This window comes from Lissotriton helveticus, chromosome 5_1 (genome assembly GCF_964261635.1).
Source record: "Lissotriton helveticus chromosome 5_1, aLisHel1.1, whole genome shotgun sequence".
NCBI lineage: Eukaryota > Metazoa > Chordata > Amphibia > Caudata > Salamandridae > Lissotriton > Lissotriton helveticus.
This window is the reverse complement of record NC_136065.1, coordinates 2,071,670,985-2,071,697,841: the sequence shown is the minus strand read 5'-3', so window position 1 is coordinate 2,071,697,841 and position 26,857 is coordinate 2,071,670,985. Positions and strand designations below refer to the sequence as shown.

At 43.4% G+C, this 26,857-nt stretch overlaps 1 protein-coding gene across 1 annotated transcript in view; it reads left to right on the top strand.

Annotated features, from left to right (window-relative positions):
- LOC144753993 (prostate stem cell antigen-like) overlaps nucleotides 1–22,305 on the top strand; it is a 22,760-nt gene extending 455 nt beyond the window's left edge. The window contains exons 2-3 of the mRNA XM_078641513.1: nucleotides 17,995–18,099; nucleotides 21,499–22,305. Coding sequence (XP_078497639.1) covers nucleotides 17,995–18,099; nucleotides 21,499–21,704 — 311 coding nt within the window. The 3' untranslated portion in view covers nucleotides 21,705–22,305. The remainder of the gene's footprint in view (nucleotides 1–17,994; nucleotides 18,100–21,498) is intronic.
- The last annotated feature ends 4,552 nt before the right edge of the window (nucleotides 22,306–26,857 follow it).

Sequence of the window (26,857 nt, the reverse complement as noted above, 5' to 3'; positions counted from 1 at the left end):
AATTTCCATGAATCGCCAACTCTTGGCAGTGTGCCGGAGGGTTCTATTTTCATGAATCGCCTACTCTTGGCAGTGTGCCGGTGGGTTCTATTTCAAGATTCGACAACTCTTGGGCAGTGTGCTGGTAGGTTCTATTTCCATGAATCGCCGACTCTTGGCAATGTGCTGGCCGACTCTTGGCAGTGTGCTGGTGGGTTCTATTTCCATGAATCGCCAACTCTTTGCAGTGTGCCGGAGCGTTCTATTTCCATGAATCGTCTACTCTTGGCAGTGTGCCGGTGGGCTCTATTTCCATGAATCGCCGACTCTCGGCAATGTGCTGGCCGACTCTTGGCAGTGTGCTGGCGGGTTCTATTTCCATGAATCGCCAACTCTTGGCAGTGTGCTGGTGGATTCTATTTCCATGAATTGCCTACTCTTGGCAATGTGCCGGTGGGTTCTATTTCCAAGAATCAACAACTCTTGGCAGTGTGCTGGTAGGTTCTATTTCCATGAATCGCCGACTCTTGGCAATGTGCTGGCCGAATCTTGGCAGTGTGCTGGTAGGTTCTATTTCCATGAATCACCTACTCTTGGCAGTGTGTCGGTGGGTTCTATTTCAATGAATTGCCTACTCTTGGCAGTGTGCTGGTAGGTTCCATTTCCATAAACGCCGACTCTTGGCAGTGTGCTGGTAGGTTCTATTTCCATGAATCGCCTATTCTTGGCAGTGTGACGTCGGATTCTATTTCCATGAATCACCTACTCTTGCATTGGGTTCTATTTCCATGAATCGCCTACTCTTGGCAGTGTGCTGGTAACTTCTATTTCCATGAATCGCGTACTCTTGGCAGTGTGCTGGTAGATTCTATTTCCATGAATCGCATACTCTTGGCAGTGTGCTGGTGGGTTCTATTTCCATGAATCGCGTACTTTTGGCAGTGTGCCGGTGGGTTCTATTTCCATGACTCGCGTCTCTTGGCAGTGTGCCGTGGTGGGTCTATTTCCATGAATCGCGTACTTTTGGCAGTGTGCTGGTGGGTTCTATTTCCATGAATTGCTTACTTTTGGCAGTGTGCCGGTGGGTTCTATTTCCATGAATCGCGTACTCTTGGCAGTGTGCTGGTGGGTTCTATTTCCATGACTCGCGTACTTTTGGCAGTGTGCCGGTGGGTTCTATTTCCATGACTGGCGTCGCTTGGCAGTGTGCCGGTGGGGGTCTATTTTGATGAATCGCCGACTCTTGGCAGTGTGCCGGTGGGCCAGTGTGCAAGTGTAAGGAATCTCAATGCTGCTACACGTTATTTTAGGTGCTCCTGGGCTCTGGGTAAGAAAGAGAGGTCATGTAACTTCTTGCACAGGACTTTAAAGTAGGCATCTCAGCCTACATCATTCTCTACAATCACACTTATTTCTTTCTTTGCAGCCACCTGTGTCGGGCATCACAAGTGGTGGGATCCCCCTACTTTTCAGGACTGCTCCCTCCCTGTACTAATGAACAGGTGGGCATCACAATGGGTGGTTTCCTCTATATGATTCTTATTTCAATCTCATAGATTGGGGTGCAAATGATGCCACATATTTGATAAAATGTATTAGTCTACGAAGACCCAACTTCAAAGATCTGCTGACCTAGACAGTGGAAGAAGGTAGACATAGATCCTTCCGTTTAAGGGGGCACTGGATCAGCAGGTTCCAGACATAATTTGATATTCTTTTTTCTATATCATACCTAGTTTCTTCATATTTCTTTTAACCACTTGTTCTTCATAGTACTTTGAAAAATAACCATTACATCCTCTGCACAGATGTGTTTTTTTTATCAATTTCCACCTTGACTCTGGATTACTGTGATCACTTCCCCACTGTGACATCACTTCCCGATTGTAGCACATGGTGACATGATGTCACACAGTGGACCACCTCACTTGGTTCAAGTTGAGGAATGCCTGCAGGCAATTGCACGTGTTTATTACCTAAACTTTTATCTAATTTCAGACAATCACACCATGTGTTAGAGGCTAAGATATGGATTGATTTCTTTTGTTTTCTAGGTATGGCAAGAGACACCGTTAACTAACTTTAGAAGTATACACCATTGAAGCCTAAAAGAGGGGTAATAGGGCAGTCCCTTCAGCTGTTGGGGTTGTTGTGTTATTTACATGTTGCTCTGCCGTAAAAATGGCATTGGTTGTTTTAACTGTTGTTCAAGTTATATGGAGTATTGCTTGTGTACCGGCTATTACACTAGTAAGATAGGTGTATGAGTCTTAAGAGGGGACTTGTTTTTAGATCTGGCTAGAGACAGTCTTCTGGAGTTTTTATCATTATTACATAGAGAATAGGCAATAGTTTGGCCCTATTCAGCTATTGTGTTGATCAGCAGCACACATTACAGCAATTGGCTATTGTAGCTAACATTTACGATGTATGGAGCATTGTTATTAGCCAAATCGTTTCACTGGTACAGCAGGTGTATGATTCTGCATACACTGAGCGCCTGATCGAGAGTTTCGCCAGACTCGAGGTGGCGCATCGGTGGCAGTCCAACCACCGCCGCACTGGCGGTCCGACCGCCCCATTATGAATTGGGCAGTCGAACCACCCTGGGACCGCCAACATTTCCAGGGAACCACCCTTCTTTGGAGGTGGTGCGGAGGTCCAGAAACCGCAATATGCTTAGCGGGATAGCCATGGTCTGGTCAGGCTTATTACGGGTTTCCTCTCTGCCAGTCACCAGTCAGAGAATAAAGACAGGGGGCCCTACCGGACCCCTGTGCCTCAACATGTACCCCCCTGTGTGCATGCACATAGGTTCCTGCATGGCATGGACTTTCACGTCCATGCCTGGCAACCTTGTTGTGCGGTCCCATTGCAGTGCCCTTTTCCAAGGCACCGCTGCCTTTGAAAAGAGGCACCGCCACACTCCCAGACTACTTCCAAGTTGCAATATGGCGGTTGTGGCGGCAACCTTTGGCAGAGCGGTGAGACAGTGGTTTCTACTGTCACGCCACTGCCCCGCCAAAATTCATAATCAGGCCCAGAGTATCTGTTCAGCATTTCACTGAAAGTCCATTAATGGATTGAAATCTGTTGTTGATTATTGGTCTGTTGATGGATTTCATGTATACCACAGACAAAGCCACATCCTTAGTTTGATGCTACAGTGATTGAGCCCAACAACAGCTTCCCTGGTGCCCTTTGGAGCGTGACCTGGAGTGCACCCAATGAGTAAAGACCGGGTGGCACTCACTGCCACTATTACGGGGAAGACTCAAAGTCTCCTAAAAGAGAGAGTGAAAGAGAAAGAGAGAGAGAGAGAGAGATTTAAATGGGTAGGTACTCACAGGTACTCAGTTTGTAATTGAAAAAGAGAGTACCTGAACTTCTTAGCATAGGTGCATTACTTTTAATAGGAAGGTACATGTACCCCGGCATACTGGGTACCTACCCACCCTTTTATATTTGCATTTTAAGCACTGTCTAGCCAGGAGATGCTCGCCTTTACCTCTCCATTGCCACCCAGTGTCCCAGACATCAGGCACCCCAAGGACCACTGTTACGGCAACTCTTTCCCTTTTTACGGCCGACCGGCCACCCGATGTGTTCTTGATGCAATTTAGGGTTACTCTCTCCACTACTGTGCTGTCTACTTTCTCATGCCGTTGGATCCCTTCCACCCTTACGTGTACTGCAGCTGAGATGCCTGCTGTCCGGTAGATGTAGGTGGGTGGGTGGGACAACACATATGGTCAGAAAGTGGCTATTGACCTCCCAGCATCAGCCTTTTAGACACCTGGGGGGTTGTGCCCATCTCTGGGTATTGGCTCCTTCAAAAAGGCACCCACCGAATCCCGAACCCAGGATTTTCCATGTCAGAGTCCCCCTCCAGTGCATTTGGGGCTAGACCATCTTGCCTGGAGACTCTGGTCCAACCAAAGAGAAGTGCAATATTTGTGGTAACTGGTATTTGTTTGACCGCAGGCCATTGGCATGCATGAATAAGCTGCCTGTTTGAGCAAGAAGCTCACAGCTACCACTCCTGACAAAGTGGACCACTAACCTAAGCGCCATGATCCATGATTTGCCCACCCAGTGCTATACCCCAGACTAGAGGGAGGGAGACATATGTCAGGAGTTGTGTTCATTGGGCCATCTTAACCCTGATATACTATATTCTTTGGTGCCTTTCCCACGCTGAGAATTAATGGTCACCTAGCTCATCCCCTTCATTAGCTAAACTGCATGATTGTCAGCCTTCAGCTTTGGCTCAAAATCCTCTAAGCCCTTCTGCACCATGCATAGCCATGGGAGAACACTGAGGGGTGGTCACTGAGCCTGGTGATTTCAGGATACATTACCTCTTTAAGCTCTTGGATTTGAGAGTATCAGAGAATATTACATTTGCAAGCCTCGGGACCATCCCTTGCCAGAAAGTGAAGAATTACAGCTAGAGTTACGTAGCAAGAAAGAACTTTGAAGTGTAATGTAGCCCCATTTGTGGCAGTATTGCTTATAGATGGAAAGACTAAGGAATGTTGGACAATGATGAATTTATATTCCTACACTGTGAATCTCCAGTCATTCCAACATTTCACAACCTCCCAAAAGTACACAAAGATCCCAATAATCCCCCAGGAAGACCCATTGTTGCTTCTATTAGCAAACTTTTCTGGGATATAATGGAGTGTCTGACCACACGCTTTTCCCTGCCCAAACTAATTTTCATGACCTCCTCTACCATTTATCACACATTCCTAATATTCCCTTTTGAAAAAATTGCATTCTGGCCCATTAATTACATTTCATCTAGCCCAAGCAGGAGAGTATGGCCTGAGCCAGAGAGTACGGGCCAAGCCGGAGAGTACAGTCTGGGTGTGGAGAGTATGGCCCGGGTGCGGAGATGCTGGCCCAACTGCAGACATAAAGATACGACTCGTAAAACATCTCTGTGAATACCAAAAGTGGTTAAGTTAGACTTTTGGTTCAGAATACCTTTGTGAATCGGACCTTAAACTTTAAAATTACCTTAAAATATACTGAAAAAATACTAGTACAAATACAAAACAATAAACAAAATAATGTCAAAGTATTAACAAATACTACTATAAATAAATCCCAAAAACATTAAAAAAAGAGGCTATAACTGAGATTCAAATGGGAAAATATTTACAATATTAAATCCAATCTAACAAACCATTAAAAATATACAGTCCAAAGCACACCATTATGACTCAATTCAAACAAATATTATTAAAAAGGACATTAATAAAAGAAAAGAAAATTTACTATTTCCACTCCAGTCTGGACAAGGATTTTGGAGGGGTCAGAAATACTATTTCAATTCCAACCTGAACAACAGTATGGAAAAAGTTGGACTTTTGAGGGGGTCAGCTTTACAGTTCCCATTCCCACCTCAGCCTGAGCATCAGTAGAGAAAGTGCTGTGATTTGGAGGATTTAGATCAACTATTCCCAGTCCAAACAGAGCAACAGTAGGGAAAGTTTTGAACTTTGGAGGGATGAACTTTGCTATTTCCAATTTAACCTAACCAGCAGTAGAAAACATTTTAACTTAAAAAAAATTACATTTTCCATTACCAATCCTAAGTAAATTAAATGAAATTTCATAAAATCCATCAATATAAACGTACACAATACAAACTTTAAATATATTATGAATTATTGCCACTAAAATCATATCAAGTACCATAACTACATGTTTTAACTATACATTAATAGTAGTAAAAATAATATTAATAATAATAATAATAATATTAATAATAATATGTTATGTTATGTTATTAGTTTGATGAGCGCAACAGCTGCCCCAGCAAAGAGGCGTCCCGGCGCTAGCGATCAATAAATGAGGTATAGATGGAGCGGGCCAAACAAAGCACGAAGCCCTAAGAAGAGGAGAACAGGAAGGTCTTCACAGCTTTACGAAAAGCAAGCAGATTCTCAGTACCGCGGGTGGCAACCGGAAGGGAATTCCAGAGCCTGGCTCCCAGCACCCGAAAAGAGCGTCCACCCATACGACAGAGCCTGCTCCTGGGGATAATTGCAAGGTGCTGACCAAGGGAGCGTAGATTGCGTTGCGGAACATAAGGAGCCAAGAGAGGGCACAAAATGGCCGGGCTCTGAAGCTTGAGAATTTTGAATGCTAGACAAAGTGCCTTAAATTTAATGCGAGATTCCACTGGGAGCCAGTGCAATTTTTTAATCGTAGTTCTGGCAGAACATCTCCGGGGAAGACCAACCAGGGTCCTAGCAGCCGAGTTCTGAACTCTCTGAAGACGGGCTACTTCAGTTTTGTTGGCACCTAACAGTAAAACGCTGGCATAGTCTAAGCGTGACAAGATGATAGCTTGAACCACAAGCTGACGCATAGCAGGTTCAAAGAAGCCCAAGATGGGGCGGAGACTCCTTAACAGGCCTACACAAGTCGCGGCCACTCTCTTGGTGTGGGTCTGGAGGCCCAGTGAGGAATCCATCCAGACACCCAAATTTTTCACTGAAGCCTTAGGAACAGGCATCAGATCCAAAGAGGGAGGCCACCAGTGCTCGTTCCACAAGGCCGTATTCTTCCCCAGGACACGCTAGGACTTTGGAGGGCTTCGTGCAGCAAAAGGTAGGCAACAGCTGCAGCCTCGTAAGTGCCGCCTGCATCCAGTGCTTGTGCCAGAAAGGGTTCGTCTCTTGGCAGACTGGACCCCCGGATTTTTTTTTATTGCCGCAGGCTGCCTCCAGTAGAGTTCAGAGAGTGTGCGTGCCTCAGAAGAAATAGCACGGCTCATAAGGCAGAAGGAAGGAGAGAAGGAGTGAGTTAGGCTAGAGACAAGTAATGAACGAGCGCCCGGCGTCCCTCCCTGACCCCTGCACATCTGGAGGCTCCCGGACTCCTTGGTGCCTCATCCTTCTTTCTTGTCGCGAGCAGGTCTTCCTTTGTGGGCCCTCAGTCGTCTTCCCTGCCGGCTTGTCTACCTCCTTGTACGCCTTCATTGTCCTTTCCCTGCCCATCACGGATTGCTCTGGTATCCCAGTTTGCTTCTCCTCCGAGATGGGAGGTGGCCCCTGCTAGTCGAGGAGCCCTCCTGCCAAGGTGCCTTCGACCTCTACTTCGTGCTGGACAAGTAAGTATAGCCTTATTCATCTATGTGAGTACGATTTTCAGAGCACCGTAATGAAGTGCATGGATTTGTAAGAGTGGCAAGTAGAAAAAAAGGTGCAAATAAAACCAACATCCGTGTTTCAGGCTGCTAGTCGGGAGGGAGACTATGGATTAAAGAACCCTCCATTAGGTATCCTCTATTTCTCGACTACTCTTCTATGTTTAACCACGGAGGCAATGAATCTATAAGAGTTGTGCATACCTCATCAGTTCGGATGAGCTGCAAATACTCCAGTGCCTCTTTACATTTCCTAATATTTCAATTCCTCACATGAGGTTTCACTTGCTGTGTTCTCTGTTCTTTATACAACTCACAAATAAAGAAGATATGCAGTTGCGATTGGGGCACTATTGATTTGCATGGGCATGGTATCAGGTCTTTCACAAAATACACATTAGAGGGATGTGACACCAAAAATTGGGCCAAGGCAAGCCTAAATCGTAATAGGTAAAATCTCTGCTAGCATTGCACCTTTAGCAGGAATGGCTGCCTACATTCATATAACTACTTTTTTATGTCGCAGTCTACCAAACCGCGTAGCTGTCTGGTTAGCTAATGACATTGAGGACATTCAGAAAGTTGACCCAGGAATGCATTCCACCCATTGCTTACCATTAGCTGTGTGGTTTGTAACTCACATTTTCTGTTTGCTGGCTTTATTTTAGGCTGTTGGGTTCGTCACTTCCATTGCCAAAATCTTGTATACTGTGTTTTTCCACAAACTCACTTTCTGTAAAGAAGCTTTTAAATCTTGTTCTTATCTTTTCACATTTGTTGTGCAATCAAAGACAGAGGTCAAATGTTAGTCTGTGTCTTTCAAGGAGCTTGGTGTTTATTTTCCTTTCTCTGACTTACGTGTGAGTAACCTGTGTGTCCCAGTTTCCCAGGGCTCTCATGAAAAGTGTAAGCAAAGTATGTGTGCAGGGGTGTTACAGGTAGGAAACACTTAGAGGGCCTGTTTCCGTTGGTTGTATGTGCTTGGCTTGGAAGTCCTTTTGCAAGCAGACCAGTTTGAGGATTGGGCACATTTTTGATTTGATTCTAATGTTTTCTTCACACTTGTACTTCAAAATTCTATATTTGGATCCCCCTTTTTTCAACAATTTGCAGTAAATATGTGGTGTAAAACCCACCATTTGAATCCATGTTTTTCAAAAAATATTTGCGGGGGAAAAATCCCCCCACACCCTCCTTTTGCAGTTCGGGCTCGCTTGCTTCGGTCGCTGTCTTATTACATTGGGGTACAACATTTTTCGCCCACCACTTTCTAAATCCACCAGCCGCCACTGACTATGTGTTGCTGTGAGAGTGGAAGGGTCAAGAAAAAGTTGGCAATTAAAAAATACTTGGCCACATGGAACCTAAACTTTATCAATTCCTGTAGCTGGTATTGTTAAAAGGGGAGAGGAGAAATGTATACTAAAATGAGTGTTTTTCTCCCTGGTCTACATGTTTCAAGCCTTCACCCAGGCTTTTCCTCAGGACCAAACTAATTGATCCCTTTAACCACTGCTTGATAACCTAATAGGTCTACCTGATAACTATCTATGTGGAATTTGCACTAAGACATGCATAAATACAATACATAATCTGTATAGTCCTTATAAGCATCTGGAAAGATAGAGTAAAACATGAAATAAATTATCACTTGAATATATACTAAGGAAACTACATCACCAACCTTTTGGAAAATAAATGGATGTGATATATTTTTCACTTGTGCATGACTGCTTGTTTTTGTAATATGTGAGTGCTGTGCTGCCCCTCTTTTAAATGAAAACAAACAAGACAATACAATGCACATAACAAAACTCACACATTCTATATGTGCTTTTATCTGTTGAGATCCCTCCTGATTACGATGCTCTTGATGTGTTTTTAATATCATAAAACATGAGAGTGACTTGATTATGTGTGGTCACTAAAAAACATTATAGTGAGTTTTCAAAACATGTACATGTTCGATGCCTAACTTAAGCTCCATGAGCTTATCACGGGAGGGGAGGGGTGTTTGTAGTCACACACTGCAGGAAAAAGGATCGAGAAATCAGGTTAAAAAAGGGATACGTGAAATACCTTTTTTCGTGAAAAGCTCGTTCCCCAAGCGGTTCGGCTGTTTCGTACTTACATTATCAAAGCTGCTCTCTCACCCGTAATATGCCTACCCGTGGCACCAACGAACACTGTTTGGTAGTGGTCGTCCGGTTAAGTAACCGGGCACTTCCTGATTGCATGTGCGTATCTTCACACACTAGAACGCTAACCTTCAAATATGGCTACCCGATGGTGGCATTACTTCCTGGCTTGGTTTTAGGACGACGCCGGTTTGAGGCTGGCCTCAATCCTTTTTCCTGCAGTGTATGAAGAAGGTCTGACTACAGGCATCCCTCTTTCCCCGATTTGAACTCATGAGGCCTGACCGGGGTCACTTTCATAGATATTGTGAAAAAATGAAAACAGACCAATTATGTGCTGTATAGTTTTACCTTTATTTTCACTGTATTCTGTATTTTCATCATATTCATTATTTGCCATTACCAAGAGAAAAGTTGACTATTGGAGTGGTGACAGGGAGCAACCCCCTTGGGTCCTGAAGAAAAACCTTGGGGTAGGGCTTGAAACAAGTTGACCAGAGAAACAGTGGGTCATATACCATGAGAGTTTCTTATCATCCCCATGTTTAACCATATTGGCTAGGGGAATGAATAAACTAACCCTTTTCCAACTAGTCAGATAAAATTAAACCTCTTTTTATGTACAACAAAAACCACTCCATTGCCATTACAACCAGCATAGATGTATAGGAGCATCATACTATTAGTGCTCCTGCGTATTTGTTTGGTCATAGCACGCCCTTTCCTTAGCAGGTTAGGGATGAACCATATGATGAAGCATGCCACCAAGGGGTAACCCTTGTGGGTGAGGGTCACTTAAAAGGAAAACCTTTTCCTTTCCACGACGAGGTTGTTGTTTTTCCTTTTGTTCTTCTCTCTCTTAAGGGACTTATTTTGGTTCCAGGGGTATAGTCAGGAAAGTAAGCATGTGCGTAAAATCCGTTCCGCTCGCGGATTTTGCGGATTTTCAGCAAATTCGCAATCCGCGAACTCTCGCGAACTTGCCGAAAATCCATAAATCCGTGCGAAGCGGATTTTTTGCTTGGTCGCACTTGCCAACTAGAATACTATACAATTTCGCGGGAGTAAACACTTGCGAACACGTAGATGCGGCGGGCAGCGACAATCTCGCAATTGCGAGATTGCAAAATTTGCAATTTCGCACAAGAAATCCACCAGCAGGCAGCATAAACCTTTAAAATTATGATTTTTATCAGAATAACTCCTCAGGTTGACATTTGCCTGCACTTTTTTTTTGCAGGAGTCCATTTTGGGGGAGGGGGGAGGAAGGAAGTGCCCCACAGTCTCCAACTTCCTGATCCTGTCCAGCAGGCTCCTCCCAGTGCTTTCTTCATGTGCTGGTCACTTTGATTTGGATCTTGACCTGGAAGGATTACTTTTTGTGGATGCTGCTGGATATTTGGAATTTTACAAAACTGAAAGCACTCAGCAGGTGCAAAAGTTCAATCTTATCATTAGTAACCATTCCCTGTAGTGCTTCCTGAGGGGCCCCTTCAGAGTTCAGTTGCCTACGTGCAACTATTCTATGACCCTGCTCTGACCCTCACAGCAGACTCAGAGAATAGCTAGAAGTATACAACAAAGGTCCTGTTAAAAAAATTACACTGCAACAGAAAGCAATTACAGACAAAACTGAAAGCACTCAGCAGGTGCAAAAGTTAAATCTTATCATTAGTAACCATTCCCTGTAGCGCTTCCTGAGGGGCCCCTTCAGAGTTCAGTTGCCTACTTGCAACTATTCTATGACCCTGCTCTGACCCTCACAGCAGGCTCAGAGAATAGCTACAAGTATACAACAAAGGTCCTGTTAAAAAAATTACACTGCAACAGAAAGCAATTAGAGATAAGGAAGCAGGTGCCAGCCTGGAAGTTCAAATTCAGTGACACATTAATCAACCCCTAATTCATTCATGTCAGTTGAGGCAGGGCAGGTGTGCTTTTCCCCCCATAATCTACAGTGATGAACTAGAGGGTGGCATGGGTGAGACCAGAGGGTGGCATGGGGGAGCCAGAGGGTGGCAGTGGTGAAACAGAGGGTGGCAGTGGTGAAACAGAGGGTGCTGTGATGATCCAGACGTAGAAACAACATGGTCGCGACCGTTGCTACCCGACAAGTAAGTTCGCGTTTGCGAACTGGTAAAAAACCCTTGCGAAATGGCAGAAACACTTGCGAACACAAAAAAAAAGGAATCCGCAAAATTCACGAGAGTTCGCGGATTTTGCGGATTGCGAATCCGTAAATACGCAATTTCGCGGATTGCCAATTCGCAAAATCCGCCCATGCTTACAGGAAAGGTATTTTCCTCTAAGTCAAAACTTCGAGATTTGACTAAAGAAATGTGCCGTAGTTAAGGTACTTTTCTCAGAGGAGACAGTGAAGCCATTGAAGCAGGAGCACACGCAGCTCAGCAGAAGATCTCTACCATTGGAATAGCAATACTGGTATTTATGACTAGCAGAATTGCATTGTATTGTATTGTAACTGCATTTATTTATATAGCGCTTACTACCCCTGACGAGGCATCAAAGCACTTTTTCGGCGAGTAGCATGCTACATCCGGTACCCTCAGAGGATTAGTGTTGAATTACTATAGTGAAACATGCAAGTACATTTTAAGTGGTGGATAGGTTAGTCAGTTATTTGGATTTGGAATGATAGCAGAAGGATAGAGGAGGAAAAAAGGTTTGTATTTATATAGCACTTGTTACCCCTGATGGGCAGTTGACGCACACTATTCAGGAAGCCCATAAAGGATTAGTGGTGAATTAGTATGGTGAAATATGAAGTAATTTCAGTGGTGGATATTAGTCAGTTATTTGGAGCGAGAAGGATAGCGGAGGGATAAAAGGGGAAGAAACGTTTGCATTCATATAGCACTTAGGGCCGGACTGGGAACCAAAACCGGCCCTGGCAAAGAGTGCTCGACCGGCCCCCTCCTGGGGGGAGGGGTGTGCACTCTTTGCCACGGCCGGTTTTCGGGTGATTTTGTTAAAGGCACGTTTTTGCAGCTATGCTGCAAAAACGTGCCTTTAACATAAAACGGCCCCCACTGCCCCAAAACCGGCCCCCACCCATGCGGCCTACCGGGGGATTGCCCGGTGCCTGCAACGCCTAGTCCGGGCCTGATAGCACTTGTTACCCCTGATGGGTGTTGAAGCGCTTTTCTGGCCAGTAGCATGCCACTCCGGAACCCAGAAAGGATTAGTGGTGAATTAGTGTAGTTGAATATGGAATTTGAGAAGTGAACATGTTAGTCTGTTAATTTTGATTGAAAAGGATAGTGGAGGGATAGCAGTAGGAGGCTTGTGGCTGAGTAAAAAGGAGTTTTGGAGGAGAGGAGTCAGAGGGAAGAGTTTAGAAAAGTTTGTTTTAGGGGATTGGTATAGTAAAAGAGGTGTCAGATGATGCAAGGAGGGGTAGAGTAGGAGAGAGTCTAGAAAGGGTTATTTTGGGGATCAAAGTGGTGATATGGGGTTTGGGATAAATGAGAGTGTATGTAGAGGATATATTGATTGATGCATAGGGTGACAGATAGGGTGGTGTATTGGAAAGAGTAGTAAAAAGATGTTTGAGATGAGTCAGAAGGTTGGGCTAGAAGATATATTGAGCGAAGTATAGGCTGAGGAATAGGGTAGTTCATTGGAAATGCTAAATTAGAAGAAAGTGATAAATATATAGATCCATAAGTACCATACGTTTGTGGATGTGGACGGTGTGGGCTGAGTATTGCTAAATGGGAAAATGGGCAGCATTTCTAGCCCTGGCCCTGGTCAGTCTTGAACAGGCTCAAACAGGCACTGCCCTTGTCCTCTCTGCCCTTAACAGGCTCAAATAGGCAACCGCCCTTGTCCTCTCCGCCCTTAACAGGCTCAAACATTGCAACTGCCCTTGTATTCTCCACCCTTAGCCTCAACGCCTGGGCTGAGACGCCCTAACCCTGGCCTTTTATAGCCCTAGTAATCAGGTCACCCCTTCAGCCAATGGGAACCCTAGCCCTAACACTATCCAATCACAACACTAGCCCTAAAATCTAGAACCAATAGGAGACCAGGACATTACAGCCAATCTTATCCCTAGTCCAAGCACCCAATCATTTAAAAAATCCTGATCTCTACGTCCAATAGAGGACCTAGCCCTACCAGTAGTCCCAACCCAAGTCCAAGCAACCAATGGTACAGGAAGCCCTATTCCCTACTTCTAATAGAAAGCCTAACCCTACTCTTAGTCCCACAACTAGTCCAGCAACCAATCACACCAGAAGCCCTAATCGCTACTTCCAATTAAAGGTCTAACCCTAGCCCTAGTCCCACCCTATTCTCAACAACACATTGATTGAATCACAGACCCAGAAACCAATCAGAACCCTCAAATACCCAACCAATGAGGACACTAACCCCAATCCAATAGAAACACCAGGTGCAATCACCAATCAGTGTACACATGTACCAACCACTAGCAGACCATATAAGGTCCTAGCGACCTCAGACAAGGTTTACTGGCCAGGGAGTTGGAAGCTGCTTCTCCTGTTCAGAATCTCCTAGGAGACAGACAGGCTCAATCCACATTTTGGACTTCTTCAGGTAAAGGCCTCACTAACTTAAAATCTAACAATACTGTTTGAATAATACTTTACTCCCTCTCCTGGCCAAACAATGAAGTGCACAGTCCCTAGTAAACACAGTTAAACAGCTCACAGAAGCACCCACTGATGTAGAATATCCCTGTTGCTGGGGGGAAGGGGGGGGGAGGTGGGCTGGTTTCACTGGCTTGTGAACACAAAATGATGGCTGGGGTGCACTGTTTTAACATGCAGGTCTTAGCACAGAGCAAAGGAGAAATTTGGAGGAAAAACTGAATTGTCACCAGGAATGAGAGGGATAAACTACAGAGTTTGGACTGCAAATCCCACAATTCAACATGTTAAATGGAAGCAATCATGGGCAGGGAAAACCACAAGTTTAAAAAACAAAACAGGTGATAAAATATGCAATCACAGGCAGGTTAAAACTACAATTTTAAACTGTAACAAGGTGTGAACAATGGCAGGGTCCAATGATTGTCTCCTTGCAGAAATATTCCTTTGACTTGCCTAGACTCTGAATCCAGAGCGTTTTCACATAGAGATGGCACGCAAAGTACGTGAGTAACTCCTGACACAATGCTGCTCCTCACAAGATGGGCACCAAAAGGGTAAACATCCTTTACAACGCAACTGTTACAACGAAGTACCTTTACGACGCAACCATTACAACGCACCTTTTACAACGACTTGCGCTGGGGGGCGCTCTAGGATAGGGACTAGTTTTAAATTACTATCCAACACCTTCCCTAATATCCACGGGGACTGGAGTTGGAATAGTAAATTAAACTATTCACTATCCAGCGCCCCCCAACGCAAGTCGTTGTAACGACTTGCGTTGTAAAACTTGCGTCGTAAAGGCATGCGTTGTAATAGCATGCGTTGTAACGTCATACATCCCACGAAAAGCAGCCTTTCAAATAATGCATCACTGGGCACTGGAGACAACCCATGAAATGATGCTGGACTTATTGACGCACTGGCAACAATACACTTTAACTGCTCAGGCCAATTCAAATAATGCGCCTAGCAGGCACTCGTTAAATGTACAGAATAATCTAAATTTGAGAAGCTAATCGGCAATATGAAAGTACATTCAGTCACAAGTGAATCAACGACAATTTCTAAGCTCACACTGCCCTCTACAGGCCAATTTTGAAATGGGTTTTGCCAATAAATCTATCCACTCGCTGAGTCGCTAACTAGCAAGTCGAAAATCCAGAATAATTGCACTGCATTCTGAGAATTCAGTTAACAACCAATCTTCTTCACTGATCAGCTCAAGAGCACTTATTGAGAATCAATTGTAATAACTTTTGTCAATGCACAGAGATCTTGCTCAAAGTACTTTTAATTAATTTAACTAGGGGCCATATGTACGACCGCCAGATTTTGCAAGTTCCTAGTTGGGACTTTTTGTGATTCGTAACTAGGAAGTCGCAAACTGCGATTTACTAATGTGCCTCAGACACATTTAGCGATTCCTAATGGGGTCGCAATTGTCCTACCTCATCAATATTCATGAGGTAGGTCACAATTTGTGACCCAATGGAATCGATAAAAGTACAGGGATGGTGGACTGCTGGAGACAGCAGACCACCATGTCCGTGCTTGCTTTTAAATAAAGCTACTTTTTTAAATGCAACCCTTTTTCCTTAAGGAAAACAAGATGCATTTCAAAAAGAAAAATTTAATGTTTCAGTTTCATTTTTTTAAAATAGGCAGTGGACTGTTAGACCACTACTCTCTCTTAAACATGTTTTTGCTACTATTCACAAAGGAGAAGGGGTCCCCTGGTGGCCCTTCCCGTATGAGATTGGCTTACCACCTATTTGAAGTAGGCAGTAAACTGAGAATGTTTTGCAACAGCATTCCAGTTGCAAAACATTCATACATCACCCTGTAATTCGTTGTTGGGAAAGGACGCCCTTGACCCGCCCCTTTCTAATGCCGACATGTATGCTCTATCTTGCGTGTCAGTAATTAGTCACTGACTCGCAAAATAGGCTAAGTATATACCAAAAGGCTCTTTAGTGGTCACAAATGACCCGATTCTCTGTTTGCAAGTGCTAAAACCTGTTGCACATGTGGCCCTAGACTGTTAGAAAGGCTGTATACTTTTAGCAAGGCTGGTCTTTCTTCACATTTGCATCCAGTTTAAGCACTTATACAGAACTTTGGTTACTCATGTGAATGTGAAGTAGTCCCTTGTTTATAATCCCGGGGTGGGGGTACCTCATTGTCTGTCCCCTGCACCTAGTTCATCTCGTCGCTAGTAATGTAAAGATTCACCAAAAATGTAGTATATAAGTATCAAAGTTTATTCTGTTCATTAGGTCACCTCTCACTTACAGCTTTCCAATCCACTCCTGCCTCAATCCACCAGAGAGTCAATTTTCTACACAGCCTAAATTCTATATTACATATGCAAAGTTCTACCAATGCTACACATATCTATCTATCTAAAAAAGTATTATTGTATGATATATATAAAAATGCACGCAAACATTGTACTAAAAATATTAAATAATAACAACGTAATTAATATATAAAGACCAATACACAAAATGTGCATATTAAAATTAATAAATGAATATAATTTAAATGTAATTAACCAACTAAAAATGAACAGTTTATTAAACAATATAACTTATAAGTTTTTATTAAATGTCTACCCTCTTCTTCTACAAATTCAGCAACTTGCTTACAATTAACTAAAATAGAATTGTTTAAATATGTTACCAACCAGACAACCTAAACTATACTAATCAAATTACAAATAATTAACCATAAAATATTAATAACTTCAAACACTGAAACTAATACAACATTTTTATAAACCCAATACAATAGTTTAGATAAGTTTAAGCAAAACAGCATTGAATGCTTAGATATTTTAACAAAGTACAAAAAGCAATATTCTTACCTGTGATTTTGCGTCTCACAATATTCTGGACATCTCAAACTTTTTGCAACAATATTAAAGACCAGTAATATTTTGGAAACATTGTCAAGGGTGAACACCCATAAAATACTCTCTGCTGTAGTGGCTAGTGGTATATTCTATTTGTTGCATTGGATCATGACATATCCTCTCTCTTCGTGTGGCTCATGTTATATCTTCTCAGGTGCAGATGTTAATATATGCGCTGTCTGTTGCAGTAATTCAGACCATATATTCTATGTTGCAGAAGCCCTTGATGTACCTTCTTGCCTGCCGGAGCTTGTTATATCATTCCTATTGTAGTAGCTCATTTTAAGTCCTATCTATTGCAGTGGTTCATGCTATATTTTCTCTGTTGCAGTAGGGCCTGGTATATCTTCGTAGTTGCAGTGGCGCATGTTACTATACCTTCTCTGTTGCAATGGGTATTTGTCTGTTCTGTCTTCAGCTCTGGCTCAAGTTCTGTGGTCACTGGTGCCATGTTATATCCTCTCTTGGATTTACTTTCCAGTGTAAAACTTCATTTGCGCTGGAAAGCAGCTCTGCAGTAACTCAAACTAGAGTTAGTTTTGCTTTGACTTGCTTTGCATCAAAGGAGCATAAGAATGGGGGATACACAGCGTTCGCATGGAACAGACCTTTTTTTTACGCAAAGCCCTATCTACTAATATTTGTAGACAGGGCTTTGTGCCAAAAAATAGCACATCTGAATCTGGCATCAAAAAGTAGAACTGTTTTTGTTTCTCCAAACTTTTCTGACTTTGCATGTGTGCTGCACTGCTCTCTACAGGATATATGCAGTGCGGGAAACAAATTACATTTGTCTAGCTGTAGCATTTTGTGCTGGAAGGCTATCCTTCCAGTGCAAACCCCCCTGCTAGACATCACACAGACACCTTGGTCTGTGCTTGGCACTTGGCAGCCTGATTGCGATAGCGCTGGCCTTTTCTCTCTCTTATGCAACACAGCGCAGTATTTTTGGTTTATTTACGTGATAACTGTGTAACTCTGCCTCACTCTCTCATTCAGTCGCTCCTCGTCTATCATCCAGGGTAGTAGCTTCTGGCGCATCCTGAGTCGTGTGATTAATTTTCTGTTCTCTCTACTGCAGTTGCTGGTGGCATTTCCCATTACTTACTTGTTCTCATTATAATGGATCACCAAATCTTTCTCATCCACTCACAGGTGAAACCGCCCTCCAGTGCTATTATTGCGACTACCTGTGTGTAAGCAGAACTGCTGTCTCCTGCCGCGTGGGAGAGGTGTGCGCCAACATCACTGCCCACAGTGGTGAGTCTTCATCAGGACACTTTATGTTCTAGGACCTGTGCTGTGCTTGTTCTATGGGTGATATAAGCATGAACTGCTGCCTTGACTATCCCTTGCAGTGATTTTGCCTTTGCCTCGCTTGTTCGGTGTGTGTGTGAAGGAACATTGCACCACTGCTGACTTAATTGAGCCTCTTTGGTGTGTGTAGGAAGTGTGCACTGCTGTTGCCTTCACTCTGCTGGTTTGGTGTGCGACAATGCTCCTGCTGCTGCTGTATATTACCTATTCTGTGTGTGAAAATCCTGTTCTATTTGTGTGTCTGTGCAATACCTGTTGTGTGCAAGAGAGAAGCGGTTGTATGACAGTACAACGCGGGCTATTACCACGCGTACCATTACAACGCTGTTTTTACAACGACTTGCGCTGTAAGCGCTGGATAGTGGAATAGTTTAATTTTCTATTCCAACTCCAGCGCACGTTACAGTAGGGAAGGTGTTGGAATAGAAAATTAAACTATTCCTTGTTCAACAGCGCCCTCCAGCGCAAGTCGTTGAAACGACTTGCGTTGTGAGAGCAGTGTAGTAATGGCAGCGCGTGGTAATGCCCGCGTTGTAAAGGCTGTTCCCCGAGAGAACCTATGCTGCTGCTGCAGATACAGTACCGTTTCTGCATAAATGGGAAAAGCTTGTATGAGTTCTACAGCTGCCTATACTGTTGCCGTTAAATGCAAGAGGGACGCTTGCACTACTGATGCCTGTATATCTAGGACGCTTTCAGCACTGCAGGCTATGGTGTACATGATCAGTGCTTGCAGGGGGTGTGTACTACTGCTGCCTATGCTGTACCTGTTCTGCATGTGTGAGGGATGCTAGCACCCGTGCAGCAGCTGCCTATATTGTTCATGTTAAATAAATGAAGGAAGCTTGCACTACTGCAGTCTGTATATTTAGGAATCACAGACACAGCCCAAGAGAGTGGGCCGAAGTGGATATAGTTGTAGGACTATATCTACTTTGGGTTCACATGTTGGAATTTCATGTTGCCAGGCATTTTAGGGTGTTGAACAACTCTAGTTCCATGGCACATCTTTCTTGAGAGGGACACCATCTACCATCAGCCTGGACTCCTTGCATAGCCCTCACAATAATACTGGAGAGTGTATATGTGTGTTAGAGTGATATGCAGTGATCTAAAGTGCCTATGAAGTGCGGTGTGCACTGCCTCTGAGTGTGCGCGAATGTGTGTGGGCACGTGTGTGTGTGTGAGTGTGTGTATATATGAATGTATTTGTGTATGTGTGTCTGTGTGTCTGGGTGTGTATGTGCACGCTGGTGTGGAATGCAATGAGATAAAGAAACAATAAGTTGTGGAAATGAGCCTTTTTAGGGGTTCACTGGTGCAGGGGTTTACCCTTATCTGTCCACTGGTTCTTAAACCAACAAAGAAGAGATTAGCACGGAAGCTGTAATATCAAGAAAATACGTTTATTAACCTCACATGAGTGGGACTACGTCAATACAGTACCCTCAGGCCACTGTAGGAGGTAGTCCATAGAAAACAGAGGCCAGGGGCCTTAGATACACATTTGTTGCATAGTCAGCATGGAGATTCAAAGGGGAGGTACTGGCACATACAAGAATAGTTATTGACTAACATGGGCATACAAATATTGCTTGGTCAACAAAGTGGGAGGGGAGACATTTCTGCTTACATCAGTTAAAACAGCCAGACAGTTACAGTCTAAGACAGGTGCATTCTAGTAGCTACAGGCCTTTCTGAGCATCTGCAGTGCTATGGCTCAGTACTGAAGGAGTTAACTATAGTTGATGACTCAAGTGAAATAGAAAAGCAGGCAACAGTGAAGACGGAAGATGCACATGGCTAACTAAAATGGATGCCACAAACAAAATGGCTTCGCTTATGCTAACAGTAATTTCTGTGATGTCCACAGAGTGTTGGTGTCTGAGAAACACTGATTGAGTGCCTCTAAAGTGTGCACTGCCTGTATGTGGGTGCGCGTGTGTGCCTGTTTGTGTCTGTGCGCCCTGCATGATCTGCACTATCTCTATGTGATGGAAGCTTGCACTGTTGCTGCCCATGCTGCGCGTATCCTTCCTTGAAAGTGAAGCTTGCTGTGCTCCTGTGTGCCTTGTTCTGTGTGGGTGATGAGCGCTTTTCTGGCACTGCTCATGGCGCAACCGTGTAAAAGGTCATCTAGGTCCAAGGGATGTGATACTAATCAAGTATTTTTAAACTTTCCATTCTTATTCCTTAAACCCTACATTTAAAAGGTTTTGAGTGTGAGAGAAGCTTGCTCTGCTGCTGCCTGTGCTGTACTTGTTCCATGGTGAAATGAACACTGCGCCATTGGTACCTTTGACACACTCAGCCTGTATCTTTGAGAGATTGCATTGCTTTTTCTTGTGCTTGCAAGGGAGAATGCCTGGCTGCTGCTATGTTGTACTTGAGCGTTGTGAGGGATGCTTGCTTTCAAAACTACATCTTTATTGCATCACTTCTTATCCTTTTACCTGTATTCAGGATGTCTTTGATGCTTCTAGCTAGCTGCAGCATGTCTGTTGTTTTTGAGGGGACCAAAATCCTGAGATCGCAGGAGGGACTGAGCGAAAGACAGAGAGAAAATGGCAGAGGTGGATAGAGGAAGACAGATCGAGAGAGAGAGAGAGAGAAGTAGATAGTGATGGATAGAGAGGGATTGAGAGAGAAAGTAAATAGAGAGAATATGATAAAAAAAGTGAGAGATTGGTACAAAGTCAAAGAGACTAGAAATTAGAGACAGCGTTTGAGAGGGAGATAGAGGTAGAAAAGGAGAAATGTTAAAAGCTAAAGGGGGAAAAATAGCAAAGGAAAGAGAAACAAAGAGAGAGAAGGTGAGAGAGATGTAATAACAAAGAGAGAGAGATGGGAGGTAAATAGGTAGAGAGGGACAGAAGGGTAGTAAAAGACACAAGGGCAGAGGGACAGAAAGGCAAGGATAGCGAGGGGTTAGAGAGAGAGAAGGGAGAATAGGTGGGAAATGAAGAAAAAGGCAGAATGTAACAAACAATTTGCGAAAAAGGAGAAAGACAGATAACTAAACAGAGTGAGAGACACAGAAAATATGATTGAAGATGAGAGCACAGCTCCAGTGAAAAAACACCAAAAAGCAAGACAGGATGATGGTTAGAGTGCTGTAGAAAAAGTAATAGAAAGTTAAATAGATGAAAGGAAAGAGTGGCTTAGATTAAACAGAAATGAACCAAGATGAAAAGATAAGTCATACATAGCGAGAGGGAATTGGAGTGGAGACAGAAACAGAGAGATAAGATGTTGGATGTAGTTTCTAGTATACTCAGCTGCCCAGACACTTGTGAGGTGAACTGACCTTCAGTAACAAGCTGTCTCTCTGTCTTATCTCAGATGGTGTAATCACTATAGCAAAGAAGGGATGCCTGGCTGAAGACCGGTGTAACAAAGAAGAGGACGAAACGTTTGCGGGAAGTCGCTACAAAGTGCGCAACACCTGCTGCTCAACCAACCTCTGTAACGGAGCACAGCTCTTCACACTCTCTGGCGGGGTTGGGGTAGTCGCTGTCATGTCTTTCATACTCATGAGACAGGTCTAAAGGCAAAACGTACTGGTAGATAGTAAGCTATTGTCAGGTTAAAGATCATTAATGTTACCAGATGACTCCCTGTCTCCAAGGACACAGTCTTTGAGTGCTAGGTTTTTGTTTATCAATATAAATCATTCTGAAAGTTGTTGCCCAAGTTCCCTCCAGTTGAGTCAAATGAACCAACACACCTAAAAACAATGATTTGTAAAATAAAAGCCCATAGTGCATGCATCCAAGGCATGGCCCTTGCGTCTTCAACCACCAATTATGACTTGACAAGTTTGTAGCATTTACTGGTAGGACTTAGATTACCTGTATTTGAAACACAACAGGGACTGCAAGTTACTTTTGCTACAGATTGCTTGCAGATACATAAACTAAATAACATATCTAACATACCTTGACTGCACACATATTGCAGTCAAAACAGTTCGCACATGTCCACTATTTACATTCTTCTTCTGGGTCAGACCTGTAGCCAAGAAACATTAGCATAAGTGATACACAAACAAGCACATGACCTCCGGCTGAACACAGTGGCATGCTTAATGAACCAGTAACCAGGGGACCACTTCCCCCACCTGCCCTACCTCGGGAGCCGTATGACTGAGGCTGATGGCACTCCATAAGCAGCCCCAGGATAGGGCTGAAAGGTGTAGACGACCAGCAGGTTACTCCCCAACTAGACTTGTGTCAAACCCCAACCTTCCTGGTTGTGATACATGAAATGAAGGTGTTCTAGGTCATAAACTGACCTCTTTGGCAAAATGCAAGGTTTTCTAGATCATAAATTGAAATCTTTTGCAAAATTACCACACCAATACCTGACAGACTATTGCTGAGTCGAAGAGTTTGCATGGGCAGGTGTGAACGCGGCCTTGAGTATCCACCGCTCCCAGAGGACAAGAGTGGACCAGGAGAGCTAGGGGGTGACCCGGGTTTTTAAAGCGCCTTCCCCTGCCCTCCAGGTGCAGCCCTTGGGCCATTCCTCCAATTTGGCTTTCTGTTTTACACTTCAGAAGAGGGGCCTTGTGAGCTTTGCCGCAGTAAACACCACACGTAAGCACTCCAAACTAAGACATATGTCTTTAGCTAGAGTGTCCTAGGGTAAGAGTCATGTCTTTTGAAGCAGGTGAGCAGCGACGCGCCGATAGTCATCTTACAGCTCTGCCTACATAGTTAACGCGCTGTCCTGCTTACCTGTGACAGGGTTTATTCATATTAAAAAGCTTTGCATTTTATCGATAGTAATATGTAAACATGCAAATAGTATTAACTGTCTATTATTCTTGGTTAGATTGACCATATCTAATGTAGACCTGTATTTAGTATGGCTAACATTTGGGAGCCATCTTGTTTCATGTCACATGTGTATTTTATTTCTAGGAGAAACTGAACTCACAATTAACACACAATGTGTATTTGTTTACTTCCTCATAGTAAATGTTATCCTTTTTGTGACAACTGTAGTATGTCCAAATTAGCCGTAACAGTGCACCTGCGTGGCCGGCTGTATCTCGTCTTGCTGCAGAGAAGTGTAAGTTTGAGAGGCGTTTAGAGAAGCCGTGTTGTGATGGAGCCTCAGAAACTACGGAGCCCTATGCTGTGTCCTTATGGTTTAACCTGATCCATGCTGTGTCCTACAGTAATCAGTGCGTAATTTGTAAAATATTAAGTGCCAGGGCTCCGACCAGGAGGCCACTTCAGCCTGCACCACCCATCGCCCTTGTCATCACTGCCAAAACAACTACTAACCATCTCTCTCACATGTAAATGCAACAATCCAGATTATTCCAGGTCCCCAAAGCTAAAAGAATGGCTGGGGAGACAGGTATTAGCAATTTTAATGTATATTGTAGTACTATACACCGTTGTTCTGCTCATCTCTAAATTTGATGAGCAGCGTCACCATGTGGTAGACTGTTATAAGTATGGTGTTGACAATTAGGTGCAGGTGCCGAGCACCGGAAGCCAATTAAGTGCCGGTGCTGAGCACCGGAAAGCACCAGCTCAAATTAAGCACTCATGGTTTAACCTGATCAGAGTGTTTTATGGGAACTATGGGCCAGATGTAGGAGGCCATTTACCGACCGGTAAATGGGTATTTGTGATGTAGGTGGCCAATTTTACCGATTCGGTAAATTTACCAAATCAGTAAATTTACCTAATTGGTAAAATACAGAATCGGTATTTTTACCGATTCGGTAACTGCCAGATGTAGGTGGGACTCTTCTGAGTCCCAAAGGCCTTACAGATTCGGTATTTTACCACCCTATCCAATTGGGTGGTAAAATACCGAATCCAGGTGTGCATGCACATGTGTGCATGCACACCTATGCCATGTGACAGACAGACATGGCCTTAGGGCATGTTTGTGTGCCACATGGCACACATGCCTGTATTTGGGGTGCTAGAGGGTGTCAAAGTGACACCCCCTGCACCCTTGCAGGATTTGGTATTTACTGAATCGGTAAATACCGATTCGGTATTGCCCATTGATTCCTATGGGCTTCAAGGCCAGATTCGGTAATTCAATTACCGAATTTACCTACATCTCACTCCTTCTATTTTACCGATTCATAAATACCGAATCGGTAAAATTCGGTATTTATGAGTCTGTAAAATAGAATTACCTACATCTGGCCCTTTGTGTAGGTGTCGCAAATGTTAGATGTGTGTGATTTCATCTGCTGCAAGGCAGATGAGAGTTCAGATCCTTCCCAGAATGCTTGCAGGAATCCGCTTCTGATCCAGCTCAGAGCAGATCAGAGTGTTCTCTTGAAGGGAGAGCTGATTTACTTACCCTATTTCTTTGAGACAACTTTACGCGCAATTGTCCGCTAAGTTCTATGGCTTTGATCGATAGATACTAAAGGCATTCAAGTACTGATTAACACAATTTGATGATTTGGAATCTGTAAACTCTTGTTAACCTTTAATAAACTTTTATGGTTTGAAAATGTAACCACTCTCTGTCTTCCGTATGGAGCCTAATGTGCTTCGTGTTATTTATATGTTTTGATTTCATGACCAGCCTCAGTTGTGGATTTTAATTAAGGCTTCCGGTTTTGCATTTTTACTGATTTTTACAGATAAATATAGACAGAAAAGAATGTGTTTCCTGTCTGTATTTATTTTTAAAAGCGGAAAAATACTGAAAATGGTGCTTCTTTTGAGAGACACCCCTTGCTGTCTTTCATGAATTCCAGGCAACAGCTGAGCAGATAGATAGCATGGAGAGTTAAAAAAACAGGATGAGATTTCATTTGTTGCTCCCTAGCACACGTAAGGGATTTATACAGTCAAATACAAGTGTTTCCACATTACATTTCATACAGCAATACACTAAAGAAAAATTTTCCAGTTCCTTTTGTTCAGGGTTATGTCGTTGTTTAATGAGGAGACGTCACAGCCAACACGTGTTTCGTCGTACTGGGGAATGTAACCCCCGACTTTTTCAAGGCTGTTTAAAGAAAATTGTAATGTTGTAGTACATTGCTACTGATCAAAACAGTCAAATTAAATTAAACAAATTGCTTGTCTGATGTGATAAGATGGTAGTGCATGCATCCAATTTCACCATAATATGCATGTTCGATATTCCGTCTGGTTAAATATCTCAGTTTTGTGCCTTATTAGTCAGATTTGATACTTTATGACATCATTTAGAGAGATTATGAGCCCATTAGGAGGTATGGAGAGAACCCGGTGCGCGTGAGCTTATCTTTATCATTGGGGTGACATGCAAACTTATAACATGTGATTGTTTGTGTCTAGGTTATAGTGGGAACATGCTTATAAAGAACCATTCCACTTAGATACCTATTCTCCGTTGCTGTAGTTCGTTCTATGGGGGCGAAATATTGAAGCAGTATGTAAGCGTAAAAACTCAGCCTGCTCTGAACATTTAAGTTTGAGAAAGCCACATGTTAAGGTCTGGACTCAAGAATTTACTCACGTTGTTAGAGGTGATAATTCCAACCCTCAAAAGGGGTTCTGGTGTAGTTGTCGTAGTTATTTATTGTTCCAGCTTCTTGTGGTGTGAACACCATATATTGGTTCACTTTCTGCAAGTTGTGAACAATATCAGACTTTAGTTGTTTGTATTCGCCTTTCTTTTGTTTTAATACTTAGTATTACAGACGCTATCAGCTTTGCCTGTATAGAAGTGCTCCCCTTTATATAACCCAAAATGTGCCTCTTTGGATGTGGCATATTTTCTTATCATTATTGCCATGTGCTCCCCTCGCATTTATCCCCGTGTTTTCACATTTTTATTATTAGTGAGACCCGCTAAGTTTAGCTTTCGTTTAACGTGTTAATCTCGCCGCGTTAGTGTCTACCCCTTCACAGTGTGCTCCCGTGTTCTTATTTAAAAGCGCTTTGGTCAGCTAACAGTTACTGTTACCCATTGCCCGCGTTGGTGTCTAACCCCTTCGTTTTCACTGACGAGTACGTTCTCATGCTCGCGTTAGCAGTGCTGGTCTCCCGTTATTCGGGTCTTACCTTTCCGGCGTGTTCTTAGCGGGGAGTATGATAAGTCCCTTCTGCTTCGAGTAAGAGGCAGTTTGAACGCTCCGGACTCGCGCCATGTATTTACATCGGAGGTCCTGCCATGTAACTGGCAGACGTCACTTCCTGAACGCCCCGCCTATCGGTCCAGCTTAGGTTTACAGCTTTTCGAGTCTCAACCCGGCCGCCATATTAGAGTGTCTGTTACACGATATAGACATACACTTGTTATTTGAAGGGTTCTATGTTTATCAGGGTTTCGCTATATTCCCTCTTATGTTTCAGGGTCTAATTACGTTTTGTGGTTATTTAGATCCTTGTTTCAGCAATACCTGCATCCTCTGTTCGTATTACCTTAAATTTCCAAGTCTCTCTTATGGTGATTTAATTACGTGTTATTCTCATGATGTTACAATTCTTTGTGCAATTATTTCCCAGTTGTTTAGGTTATTATTCTGTTTATTCATGATATCCCGTGATGTATATGTGAGGACTTCGAATTGTGCGGCGGTTATGACCTAACTTTCTGTGATTCTCATCGTGGTTGTGAACTAAGTGGTCGCCACAGTTGATTTTTAAAAATTTTTTAGGGTTGGGCCGGTCACTAATAAAATCGAATTCTCCATCTCGAATGGGCTCAGCACAGTTTT